Below are 13,703 nucleotides of genomic sequence, written 5' to 3' on the forward strand. Positions count from 1 at the left end.
ATAATACCTCATAATGTCAAAGTGGAATTATGTTTTTAGAAATGGTTACAAATGTATAAAAATGAAAAGCTGAAATGTATTGAGTCAATAACTATTCAACCCCTTTGTTATGGCAAGCCTAAAAAGGTTCCGGAGTAAAAATGTGCTTAACAAGTCACATAAGTTGCATGGACTCCCTCTGTGTGTAATAATAGTGTTTAACATGATTTTTTAATGACTACCTCATCTCTGTACTCCACACATACAATTATCTGTAAGGACCCTCAGTTGAGCAGTGAATTTCAAACACAGATTCAACCACAAAGACCAGGGAGGTTTTCCAATGCCTTGCAAAGAAGGATACGTATTGGTAGATAACAAAAAAGTGCAGACATTGAACATCCCTTTGAGCTTGGTGAAGTTATTAATTACACTTTGGCTGGTGTATCAATACACCCAGTCACTACAAAGATACAGGCGTCCTTCCTAACTCAGTTGCCGGAGAGGAAGAAAACCACTCAGGGATTTCACCATGAGGCCAATGGTGACTGTAAAACAGTCATAGAGTTTAATGGCGGTGATAGGAGAAAACAAAGGATAGATCAACAATGTTGTAGTTACTCCACAATATTAACCTAAATTACAGAGGAAAAATAAAGAAGCCTGTACAGAATAAAACTATTCCAAAACATGCATCCTGTTTGCAATCAGGCACTAAAGTAAAACTGCAAAAAATGTGGAAAATAAATGTACTTTATGTCCTGAATACAAAGTGTTGTGTTTGGGGGAAATCCAGCCCAGCACATGAACGACTACCACTCTGTCATACTCTGTGTGATTGTGTGGAAGGAGACAGGTGTGCTGGAGTCAGAGCAGACCTGTTGCAACCTGTTCCATAATCAAGACCTCTACAAATACTCAGTCCTGCCACTCAGTCCACACTGACAGATCATAATCTCTGCCCAGGCAGTCTATGTTTCTAGCCGTTTGTTCCTGTTGTGCCTTGTTTCCCTTCCCTGACGCTGTTTTCCTCTCTGCTACAGTTCTGCACGCTCTGACTCTGGTCCCTGTCTCCAGTAAGACTTCTTGTCAGTCCTGCTACTCTGTCCTGAATTCCACACTTTACGCTCCCTTGGATTCCCCTCCGGACCTACTTACCCTGTCCCACACCTCTCGCTCCAGCCTCAGCCTCCTCACATGGTTTCCTACAACCCGCCCAAGCTTCCCCTGGCCTGCACTCAATCTTCCCCCCGTGTTTCATTAAATACCTTGGTTACCTCATCCCAGTCTCCTCATCTGAGTCTGCTCTTGGGTTCGCCTGTTCCGCTCCTCGTGACACACTCTTCATACTTTCAAGCATGGTGGTGGCTGCATCATGTTAAGGGTATGCCTGTCATCGGCAAAGACTATGGTGTTTTTCAGGATAAAAAGAAACGGAATAGAGCTAAGTATAGGCAAAATCCTAGAGGAAAACCTGGTTCGGTCCGCTTTCTAACAGACACTGGGAGACGAATGCACCTTTCTGCGGGACAATAACCTAAAACACAATGCCAAATATACTCTGGAGTTGCTTACCAAGACAATATTGAATGTTCCTGAGTGGCCTAGTTACAGTTTTGACTTAAATTGGCTTGAAAATCTACAGCAAGAAATGAAAATGACAACAACCAACTTGACAGAGGTTGAATTCTTTTTAAGGAATAATGGGCAAATATTGTACAATCCAGGTGTGCAAAGCTCTTAGTCTTACCCAGAAAAACTCACAGCTGTAATCACTGCCAAATGTGATTCTAACATGTATTGGCTCAGGGGTGTGAATACTTATATAGATGAGATATTTCTATATTTCGTTTTCAATACATTTGCAAACATTTCTAAAAACATGTTTTCACTTTGTCATTATGGCATATTGTGTGTGGATGGGTGAGATTTTTTATTTAATACATTTTGAATTCAGGTTGTAACACAACAAAATGTGGAGTAAGTCAATGGGTCTGAAAACTTCTGAAGGCACTGTATGGGCTGGCAGACAGATCAAGGAACCTCCCAGTCAGAGCACTGGTGGGTGATCAGTTTGAGCACCTGCTCAATGGTTATTCTAAACTAGGGGTGGCCAACAGTCCTCCCTGAGACCTTAAGTTTAGGTGAGACCAGATATGAGTCAAAAACAGCAGGTTCATGAGGATTGCCCCCCCCCTTCTGGAATGGTTGGTTGAGAATCACAGATCTGCTCTTGCACGTAAACAGCACAACAACCAAAAACCTTGAGCTCTGAATAAAACCCCACTTTGCTGAAAATTCCTACCCCTATTGAAATACAGAGATATCTTTGTGTAGGCCAAGGGAATCCCAAGCCATGTGCCTAAACTAATTACCATCTCAAGTAGTTGTTAGGCTAGAAGGAACCTACCCACATATTGTAGGATTTAGGCCTACATATAACAATATAATTTTAGCAGCTCAATCAATGCAACGAAAATGGTATTTCATTACGAGAATCACACATATTCAATGGCTCCAACTAAAAAGGGATTAAAAAGAAATTAAACTAGTTGAAATAAGTGCCAGTCATGTCTTGTTCAGAGTATAGGCCTATGCCATGTTTTAGGGGGATTCAAATTATCTCAGCCCAGATGGCGACAGGGAAGGAGGCAGGCTGTCATCTGAACACCTCCTATATTAGACGCCAATTTTAAAATAGCCAGTCATCACATGAATTCAATAATGCCACTTGGATGAGACTCAGTATGTGTCGGCAGGGGAAATCCAAATTCTAGGAATAAGGCACCACTTGTGGCCTTGGAGCTCTGTAAACGTAATTTGTACCGCTTATGCTTGCTTACCTGTGGCTTGAGAATTAAAAAAAAAAACACCAATTGGAACAAGGACATTTTGGAGATATGAAATAAAAGTGCCCATGAGAGATAACACAGTATCACCAAGGTCCTAATCGAAGCAGACTGGACAGGTTTTTCCAAAATCGAATCGATATAATCCGTTCGGTTGTTGAAATGAGTTATATGAGTAGTCAGTGGAAAGAGGAAAACATCAATCATAGGCCTAGATGTATATGGAGACGATGGGTTTCAAAATGTTATCCTGTTTTTTGTTTGCTTGCGTACATACAAAGTCAAGAAAATAGAATACTCTGCTTCAAATTCATTAACACTGCCATCAGGTGGACATGACGAGTGACGCAAAGGCAGCCCAAGAATGTCGAGAAGCGCGCGCGAACACACATACACACACGCACTCCTACTTTAAAAACCTCGTGTCAGAAACATAGCTTGGCAAAGAACCTTCAGAGAGCAGTGTGTCGTTACACTAAAAAGAATGTAAGTCTTTGCGGTCTCGTTTGTATTCAATAAATGCTGAACCTTCATCTGACCCTCGTGTCATGCTTTATTTAGGTGTTCTTGAAATATCATAGTTCGGGGAGTAGCCTATTTCACTAGGAATTTGAGAATCATTTCACCCAAGAATCAATTTTCTGAGAATCATGAAACATTTGCCATTCTTCGCTTCTAGCCTACAGAAGACGATTGAATAACTGCATAGAGTTGGATAAGTCCGATTTAATTGAAGAAAAAAGAAATCAGCCAACTTATTGCAGGAAAAAACGATTTCAACAACATGGATGTCGCCGGGAAAATACTGAATAAAACAGTGTCCGTAGAAGAGCACTCTGGATTTGACACTGTGCGTGTATGCTGCAACGTTTCAGCAGCAGCAGCAGTTATCACCGACAATGGATTCGGTGCGTCTCATCCAGAGGAACATGACCTCTTCACAATGCGTGTGGTGCAGATCGCGGTTCTGTGCGTATTGTCACTCACTGTGATTTTTGGCATATTTTTCCTTGGTTGCAATCTTCTAATTAAAACAGAAAGTATGATTAGTATTTTTGTAGAAGACCGGAGACCGTCTACCGACAATGATATGATCATGGTTGCCTCATAGGATTGTAGGCCTACTTGTTTAATTAAACATCTTTATTTTATTTTCAAATCGTAAAGTTTCCAGTATGTTCCTTGAATATTATTATTCACTGTTGTTATTATTCACTGTTCACTGAACCCTTTAAAAGTTAAATTGTCAAAATCGGGCTTGTTTTCTTTTTTACAGCCTATACCTACCCTATAGAATGTTTTCCATCCTTGTAGGAATACCAATAAACATCTATGTGTGGGATATCAGTGAACTTCTTTGGCTTCTTTTGTGCGAGTTTAAAAACAAATTACATTATGCAGTTGAATGCAAATAGCTAATGTCAAAGGTAAGGCAATAAACGTGCTGCTGAAGGCCACCACTAATCAGGAGGTTGACCAAAGCGGGTGGCAAACACATGTAATGGAAGCTATTGGAAAAACCATAACCCAAATAAGGGATTCGCTATATCAAATCCACCTGCCTCCTCCGCATCCTATAGCTCTCAAATCTTACTACAGACTTTTTAGCACTATAGCTTTCAGCAGTCATGTATTACAAGCATCATGTTTTACTAGAGAGTATTTTGGTTTAGGAGATCACGATCAACCACAACCTGGTTAATCCATCTCGTTTTGGAGCTATGCAATATATGGTTGTACTCGAGGGTTTTATGCATCGCCTACAGTTTTTCCACTCACAAACCAATAGAGTAAAATTCAAAGGGAGTGAGAGGCCACAGCAATGCAACCTCTGATTATGGAAGGGATCTATACATTAATCTTCAGTAGATAACCAACAGTCATTTAAATTGATGATTTTTAACGAAGATAGCACAATGCGATAATTATTTCCTGCCGAATGCACTGCTACATGCCAAGGGTATGTCAGACCATTCATCTTTGTTTTTTTGATCATGCGTATTTAGTTGCTCTGACCGATCGCTATTAGGATCGTGTCTTTAGGATCAGACTGCCAGAGGAACTCGTCCCCCATATTTCAAGTAGAACAGTAGGAGTCCTAGAGCTTCAACCTTGAGCTCATCAGCATCATCATCATCATCATCGGTGAAAACAGCTGCAATACCTTCCCATCTCGACAAGGGCAGAACGGCCCGGCACTCCAGTCATGTGTTATGAATAGGAAGCGACAAGGGAGTCCCCCCCACCCCCCATCTGTTTCAATTTTGCTCCTTGTTCAGTCAACTAAAAGGTGATTGACAGCAAGAAAAAATATCCACGTGGACACTTATGACAGAAACATGAAGACCATACTAAGATGTGTGTACACACAGTGCATAACTCCTAGTCACTTTCTTTGAGAGTTGATACCTGTGGTTTAGCTGTACACACAGCTACAGCTTTGCTGTAAAATGAAAATATGACAACATTACCAGCATTGCATCTTTTTAATCATATTTTCAGGAAGCAGCCACAACAAGCGCAAGACTTAACCATGTTAACGGAATTTTGCTACCCATGATAGAGAAAAATAAAATGTAGATGCATTTTCCACCAAAGGCAAACAACTTCAAGAATATAGGGGGGCAGACAAAAGCTGTCATCGCAGTCCCTCTTACCAGAGAACCCACTTGCTCAGAGCTGGTGTGCTCAACTGCCACAGTGGATTACATGAGCCAGCTGAGATGTGTCTGGTTAGGGCAGGCCTGTGGCTCTGATACAAATTTAATGAACATTGACAGTGATGACGCTTGCAGTAGCTAGTCTTTATGAACAGTACATCCAGTCCAACTTAAATCCAATTTGCTCAAATGCCCCTTCCATTTCACTCCTTCAGTTCTCTGTAGCACAACATGCAAATTAGTAGACATGTAAACATTCATGGGGACAGAACATTACTCCACCTCACATTATGAAACATTTTTACAGGCCAAAATCCAATTATATAAAATTAAATCACTGAAAGATCAAAGCAAGATCCATTGAGGCTAAATCAACTTTACACAGTCAGCGTAATGAGCATCTTGAAGAGATCTAATTATGTGCAATACATTGGAATATCTTAATCTCTCTGCAGGAGGGCGTCAGGAACATACATTAACAGCCTACATGCAGAGTTTGTATAGGGAAACACTTCCGCAAAAACCATATTACAAAAGGGGAACACACAAACACTAATCCCCATGTCAAAGGTTAGGTTACAAACATGCATTTATAGTCAAACAAAATAGTGAATGTGATTTATTTTCTTAAATGTGCATAGTCAATAAGTCAAATTGAAGTAACATTTTATTTAACCTTTACTTAACTAGGCAAGTCAGTTAAGAACAAATTCTTATTTACAATGACGGCCTACACTGGCCTAACCTGGACGACGCTGGGCCAATTGCCGCCCTATGGGACTCCCAATCATAGCCGGATGTGATACAGCCTGGATTCAAACCAGGGACTGTAGTGATGCCTCTTGCACTGAGGTGCAGTGCCTTAGACTGCTTCGCCACTCGGGAGAATAATAATGCATGCATCTATATAAAACATAAGAACTGCCAGAGTGCCTCTTAACTTCAATTTATGTAATTCATTCTGCCTTTTTTGTCAGTCCTGGGAGAGAGGAGGGGACGGGGGGTGCAACTCGATATTAGGAAGGTATTCCTAATGTTCCCCGCAGGTCAAGAAGCCAGATATGGACGTCCTGGGCTGGCGTGGTTAGACGTGGTCTGTGGTTGTGATGCAGGTTGGACCTACTGCCAAATGAGTGGCCTTTTATTGTCCCCAGCACAAGGTGCACCTGTGTAATGATTATGCTGTTTAATCAGCTTCTTGATATGCCACACCTGTCAAGTGGATGGATTATCTTGGCAAAGGAGAAATGCTCACTAACATGGATGTAAAGAAATTTGTGCACGACATTTGAGAGACATTTTTGTGGGTATGGAAAATTTCTGAGATCTTTTATATCAGCTCATAAAACATGGAACCAACACTTTACAAGTTGCATTCATATTTTTGTTCAGTATAGTGTTAGTCATCATTCTAGAATTTAGCAATTTAGACTGCGGCACGGTAAACATTGGGTACATTACGGTAATCATACAGCCAATCACGCAGAGAGAAGCTGTCAATCTGCCCTTCTAAAAATGGCGCTGTTCTGTGCGGCGGTGGGCCGCCGTTTCTCTGTGGATTTGTACGGAATCAGAACTAATGGGGTTACAGTTATACACTCCTCTTTCACGGCCACCTCTGGAGCAAGGTATGAAAACCCATGCAATACGTTATATACTTGTATCGTGATGTTGTCGAGCCGCTGTTATGTGGCACTTCTCTGGAGTAAACTCATTGACTGTTCGGTCTGGGCGGGCAACACCCAACCACTGTTCACTGTCAGATAAAGGCTGGTTATACAACATTTTGAATTCTAACGTTACATTTTTTGGCATGACAACAACTACGAGAGTTGTTGGACATAAGTCGGCACAAATGGATCTGAACCAGCTTGTAATATTAAAGTTCTGTTTAAAAAAAAAAAAAATCTGATTTTGATACTCTGAGTTGTCATACAAACAGTACTACTTTTTAACGACAAGTCAAACTCTTTAAGTGCTTGAACGTATGAGCCGCTCTTGTTTCATTACAATCGTTTTGTGTCCTTTACAGACTGCCCCTGTACAGACACTACTCATCCCCCAAATCCAGGCTAGGGATTGGCCTGCAAATTGTGTCAAGGCTGCAAGGGGCCAATGCCAAATATGAACTCTTCCTCCAAAGATATTTTCCTCGCTTTTATGTTCTCTATCACACTTTTACAAAAGGTAAGACACTACTTGCCATAGAACTAGCTAAAACTTTATAAGTGATATTGATTGGTCATCAAGCCTCCTTAGTTTATCCTTTGTTCGGCATCATGCATCTCTTTATTTGTCTCTATTTACAGATCTACATTACCTTAGCAAAATTATCTAGATCTCACGTTTGAAGGCAAAAGAACACACACGTGGCCTAGCTCAATATGTAACAATTCCATGCATCACATAGGCAGGCTTCTGTGCTGCCGGTACACCGAAAATTAGCCATATTTTATTTTTATTTTTTTTCAGGTATTCAACTCATTTTCCAAGATGCCAAAGAGGTGACGGTGATAAGAACAAGGATGCTCACCAACAGTGTCAAAGTCCAGGACTTGCCCTATCGTGATATGGAGAAACTCAGGCAGGTCGGTCGAGGCTAGGGCATACACTTGAATAACAAGGAAAGTTCTTGATAATGTGGTTAGCAGTCTTTAATCTACATTAAAGGCTTTGAACTGTAACACTTTGATCTGCAATACATAGGACTACTTTTACTATGTCTGCATGTCCAAGTCTGAAAAGTTCTCCTTAGCATGGGTTATAGTAAATGGTAACTTCTCCTTTCTTTGTCTTTCAGTTTCGCAGAGACATGATCAAAGCCATTCCACTGTTGTTCATTTCTATTCCTCCATTTGCCAACTACCTGGTTTTTGTCCTAATGTGAGTTCATTTCAGTCATCTCATCAACATCCTCTTTTGATTCATATTTAGTTAGAAAATAGCCTAATTCTCAAAGTCAATGGGAGTTAAAAGGTTGATTAATCATTGTAAACATACAGTATGCCCCCAACTTTAATACATTGTGCCCCCCCTACAATGTATTAACCCCCCCTCGTGTCCTGTCTTCCCTTCATCTCCCTGCCTTACATATTCCTCCATCTGCTCCTCCCTTTGCTTCCCTCCTCTCTTTTTCACTACCAGGTACCTTTTCCCCCGCCAGCTCCTGATCCGCCACTTCTGGACCCCCCAGCAGCAGACTGAGTTCCAGGGAGTGAACCATTCCCACAGGGCCCAGCACCACTGGGCTGTGCTGAAGGGGCTTGAGAGTGCAGGTTCACATGTCAAAGATGGCCGCCTAAAGATCATCCTACTAGACCTCTGCAACAAGGCGGGTGATACAGAAACTCTTAACCCCTCCCTTGCATATGTCAGATGTTCAAATGTGTCCATTGTCCAACATGATGTTGGGCAAACATGGATGTTTTCCCATAACTGTAATGCAGCTAGACACTGATGTCAAATAAAAATGTGTCACATGCGCCGAATACCTTACAGTGAAACGCGTACTTACAAGCCCTAACCAACAATGCTTTTTTTTTTTTATACCTAAAGAATATATATATACGAAATGAAAGTAACATGATTAAAGAGCAGCAGTAAAATAAGTCTGACCAGTCCATGTGTTTTTTTTAGGTGCAAAGTGGGGTACACCCTAACATATCTGACATCCAGGTGATTCGAGGCTTGTTTTCTGGAGCTCCCCTGAGTATCAAGAGAATAAACGCAAATCAGATGGTCAGTTTTTTCTTGTAGTCTTTATTCAGAAATTCCCTAAAACATGAGTCCATGGGTTTACTGCATGTACAGTACCAGTCAAATGTTTGGACACACCTACTCATTCAAGGATTTTTTGATTTTTTTATTGTTTTATACATGGTAGAATAATAGTGAAGACATCAAAACTATGAAATAACACAAATGGAAGAATGTAGTAACCAAAAAAGTGTTAAACAAATCAAAATATATTTTAGATTCTTCAAAGTAGCTACCCTTTTCCTTGACAGCTTTGCACACTCTTGGCATTCTCAACTAGTTTCACCTGGAATTATTGAAGGAGTTCCCACATATGCTGAGCAGTTGTTGGCTGCTTTTCCTTCTCCAATTCTTCCCAAACCATCTCAATTGGGTTGAGGTCAGGTGATTTGTGTAGGCCAGGTCATCTGATTTAGCACTCCATCACTCTCCTTCTTGGTCAAATAGCCCTTACGCAGCCCGGAGGTGTGTTGTCTTTGTCCTGTTGAAAAACATATGATAGTCCCACTAAGCCCAAACCAGATGGGATGGTGTATCGCTGCAGAATGCTGTGGTAGCCATGCTGGTTAAGTGTGTCTTGAATTCTAAATAAACCAGAGTGTCACCAGCAAAGCACCCCCACACCATTACACCACCTCCTCCATGCTTCACGGTTGGAACCAGAAATCTCAAATTTGGACTCATATTTCCACAGGTCTAATGTTCATTGCTCATGTTTCTTGGCCCAAGCAAGTCTTCTTATTGGTGTCATTTGGAGCAATTCGACCATGAAGGCCTGATTCAGTCTCAACAGTTGATGTTGAGATGTGTCTGTTACTTGAGCTCAGTGAAGCATTTATTTGGGCTGCAATTTCTGAGGTTGGTAACTCTAATGAACTTATCCTCTGCCGCAGAGGTAACTCTGGGTCTTCCTTTCCTATGGTTCTCCTCATTAGAGCCAGTTTCATCGTAGCGCTTACTGGTTTTTGTGATTTAAAATGTTTTGTATTGACTGACCTTTGTCTTAAAAGTAATGGAATGTCGTTTCTCTTTGCTTATTTGAGCTGTTCTTGCCATAATATGGATTTGGTATTTTTCCAAATAGGGCTATTTTCTGTATACCAGCCCTACCTTGTCAAAACAACTGTCTCAAACGCATAAAGAAATTCCACAAATTCACTTTTAACAAGGCACACCTGTTAATTGAAATGTATTACAGGTACCTTATGAAGCTGGTTGAAAGAATGCCAAGTGTGCAAAGCTGTCGTCAAGGCAAAGGGTGGCTGCTTTGAAGAATATAAAATATTTTGATGTAACTTTTTTTTGCTTACTACATGACTCCATGTGTTATTTCATAGTTTTGACATCTTCACTATTCTACAATGTAGAAAATAGTAAAAAATAAAGAAACCCTTGATTGAGTAGGTGTCCAAACTAACTGGTACTGTATATCAGACTATTTGTACCAGCTGAAAAATATTACATCAATGTAAGTCCCTCTCTCTCCAGAGGCAACTCTGTCCCCTGTTCTTCCTGACTCCCCGCCTCCCAACTCCCATGATTGGCACGCGACTGAACAGCCACGCCATAGAGCTGCTACAGCTGGACCGTGCTCTCAGCAGACATGGCCTGCACCAGTTGGATGACTCTGAGCTGAGACAGGTCAGTGCACATCACTGGGTATAGCAAGTCACCACCCCCTTTCAAAATGTTCACCGTGTTCCCTTACAGCACGTGAAAACGTGACTTTTTCCAGCTTTATTTACCCACAATATCCAAGTATTTTTTTTCTCAAACTCTGAAAATGCATTAACAGTAAAATACTCTACTTGGATAAGTCCCCCCCCAGAATTGCAATTGCAAACTTTGAATTATAACCAACCACCTTCCAGATCACAAATAAAGCTGATTGGCTTCCATCTGTGATCAATTGTAGTGACTGATTACAAATAAAGCTGATTGGCTTCCATCTGTGCTCAATTGTAGTGACTTTGATTAGTTCAGAATAAAAGTAGTTGTTCATAGAGGACTCCACTGCTTAGTAGTGCATTTCAAAGCAAAGAATCCACAATGGGTGGAAATGCACAAGTCAGAGGATGGATGTAAAAGGATTTCAAAGGCTTTGTCTATCCCTCGGAGCACAGTTTCGACCATTATTAAGAAGTGGAAGGTGTATAGCACCACCCAGACCCAACATATTCAGGCCGTCCCTCCATACTGGGTGACCTGGCAAGGAGACTGATCAGAGGCTACCAAGAAACCAATGGTGACTTTGGTGTGTGCATGTGACCACTATCACAAGCGCTCCACAAATCTGGCCTCTATGGGGGGGATGGCAAGAAAAATACCGCTCCTCAAAAAAATCCACATCAAGTCTCCTTTGAGCTTTGCCAAAAAGCACATTGTAGATTGAGGCCAAGTAGAAAAAGGTGCTTTGGCCAGATGAGACCAAAATTGAACTTTATGGCCTGAACGCAAAACAAAATGTCCCGGCCGAAAGACCACAGTCCTACAGTGAAGCACGGCAGTGGCAGCATCCTGTTGTGGGGGTGTATCTCATCAGCAGGGACTGGAGCACTTGTCAGGATAGAAAGGAAAATGAACAGTGAAATATACCAACAGATTTGAGAACCGAGACCTCTGCCAGGAATTTGAAAATGGGAAGATGTTGAAACCATGACAGTAACCCAAAGCAACCATACAGTGGCTGAAGGACAAGGTGGTGAATGTCCTTGAGTGGCCTAGTCAGAGCGCCAACCTAATCCCAATCGAATCTGTGGAATGACTTAAGTGCAGTCACCATGCAATTTGACTGAGCTTGAACAATTCTGCAAGGAAGAATGTGCAAATATCAGTCTAGGTGTGCAAGGTTAGTAGAGACGTATTCAAAGTGACTCATGGCTGTAATTCAAGCAAAAGGTGGTTCCACCAAGTGTTCACTTATTCAAATAGGGTATTTTAGTTTAATAAATTGAGTTTGCTTTTCCTCCCACTTGGATATTGTTAGTTACTGTGTGTAAATAACTGTAAAGTCTTTCAGGCTGTAAGGCAAACATTGACTTTCTATACCCACTGTCTATGTAATCATGTCAGCAAAAACCCACATGTACAAATGGAACACAGTCATATTGATAACTTGACCCTGGTCTCATCAGGCCTGCTATGTCAGGGGGCTTGATTCTGGCAGTCTCAGCATCAACCAGTGTCGGGAATGGCTTTCACAGTGGCTCCAGTTCTCATCTCACCTGAAAGGTATCTAATGTTTCCCTCTCCCGATAGCGTGGTCTGTTCAATTAAAATTTGTGAGGAAGGGTGATATGTTTGTCCTCACGACTCTCTCTATGTCCCTCTGTCCCAGAGTCAGAGGTGTCTCTGCTTGTGCACAGTATGGTCTTGCTCTCTGCCAACTACCCAAAGCCCTCTCACCATTGACAGGAAGGAACAAGGAGTGATCTGCCACTTCCATTAATTCAGCCATCTCTCAACATGCTGGGCAGGGTAACTTTTCCATAGGGTGCCAACATCTACCAACGGAGGAAATGCTAAGCTTTACAACTCACTTTTAGAAGGACAAAGTGATTACTTAATGCAGTGGATTTGTGGTGAAGGAAATGTGATTACATAGCAACTGTTGCAATATCTTGAACTGGTCAATGTTTTCAGGCTCAATCAAATCAGTTGTCACGTACACAGGAGACACCAGGTGTAAATGGTACAGGGAAACGCTTACTCGCAATCTCTGCTCAAGTGCAGTACTCAGCCTTGAATGTCGTTTTGTTTACTTGTGAAGCTGATTTCACATAAGATGTGGAGCATAGCTGGGGGGGGTGGGTCAATCTTGTCAATGTTCAGCTAACCATATTACATTTGGAAAAATAATTGTCTGCAGACATTCCAACCCACACCTACATAGCCTTTTGAGAGCATATGGTGTCATTTTACTGGTCATACTGTACCACCATAACCACCTGTTTAAGTATGCTTTTGGGGGGGGGGGCAACTTTGAATCAAGTAGATGGAATGTTAAATGCAGTAAGGTGATACTGAATCTCAAGACACTGGGGAATGCCATTCAGCAGGTGATTTAGTCATGCGGTCCAGGGGATTGAACCCACTATGCTCTACCAGTGCTGTTAGTTTTTTTAAAACCTGGAAATGGTGGGTGGAGATGCCCTCATGTGCCTTGAAATGGGATCGATAGTCTGGTTTTGAAGTGGCCATAAGATTCTCATACTAAATATGCCAACTAATGTTTTTACTTTACTTGTTCAACCCCTTTCGATTGTTTTGAAATAAGTTCTGGTGTATTAAGGTGATTGGTGTCAAATAAAATGTACTCTGAAATACTTGTCAATGTAGAGAAATGCCATTTACAGTAAGAAACGAGTTAGATCTGCGCATTGTCACCAATTATTTACATCAGCCTTGTCCATAGATTCAGTCAACTGTTCTGCTTAGTGAGACGCCACAGCAGATGTTC

The 13,703-nt window shown here is 41.4% G+C and overlaps 2 protein-coding genes across 3 annotated transcripts; both read left to right on the top strand.

Annotated features, from left to right (window-relative positions):
• Positions 1-3,284: 3,284 nt before the first annotated feature.
• Positions 3,285-4,172, top strand: rprm3 (reprimo, TP53 dependent G2 arrest mediator homolog 3). Its single transcript, XM_021567368.2, has one exon. The coding sequence runs from the start codon at positions 3,613-3,615 to the stop codon at positions 3,937-3,939; it is 327 nt and encodes a 108-aa protein (XP_021423043.1). The 5' UTR covers positions 3,285-3,612; the 3' UTR covers positions 3,940-4,172.
• A 2,578-nt stretch (positions 4,173-6,750) lies between these two features.
• Positions 6,751-13,678, top strand: letmd1 (LETM1 domain containing 1). 2 transcript variants are annotated; one of them, XM_021566148.2, is made up of 9 exons: positions 6,751-7,116; positions 7,521-7,675; positions 7,961-8,076; positions 8,289-8,371; positions 8,633-8,819; positions 9,125-9,226; positions 10,733-10,885; positions 12,379-12,475; positions 12,582-13,678. In XM_021566148.2, exons 1-9 carry the CDS (start codon positions 7,004-7,006, stop codon positions 12,653-12,655), a joined length of 1,080 nt encoding a protein of 359 aa, XP_021421823.2. In that variant the 5' UTR covers positions 6,751-7,003; the 3' UTR covers positions 12,656-13,678. The 2 variants fall into 2 exon arrangements, with proteins under 2 accessions (XP_021421823.2, XP_021421824.2); XM_021566149.2 differs by lacking the exon at positions 8,289-8,371 and having other exon boundaries at positions 8,652-8,819.
• The last annotated feature ends 25 nt before the right edge of the window (positions 13,679-13,703 follow it).

The sequence above is a fragment of the Oncorhynchus mykiss genome, chromosome 16, assembly GCF_013265735.2.
Source record: "Oncorhynchus mykiss isolate Arlee chromosome 16, USDA_OmykA_1.1, whole genome shotgun sequence".
Taxonomy (NCBI): Eukaryota; Metazoa; Chordata; class Actinopteri; order Salmoniformes; family Salmonidae; genus Oncorhynchus; species Oncorhynchus mykiss.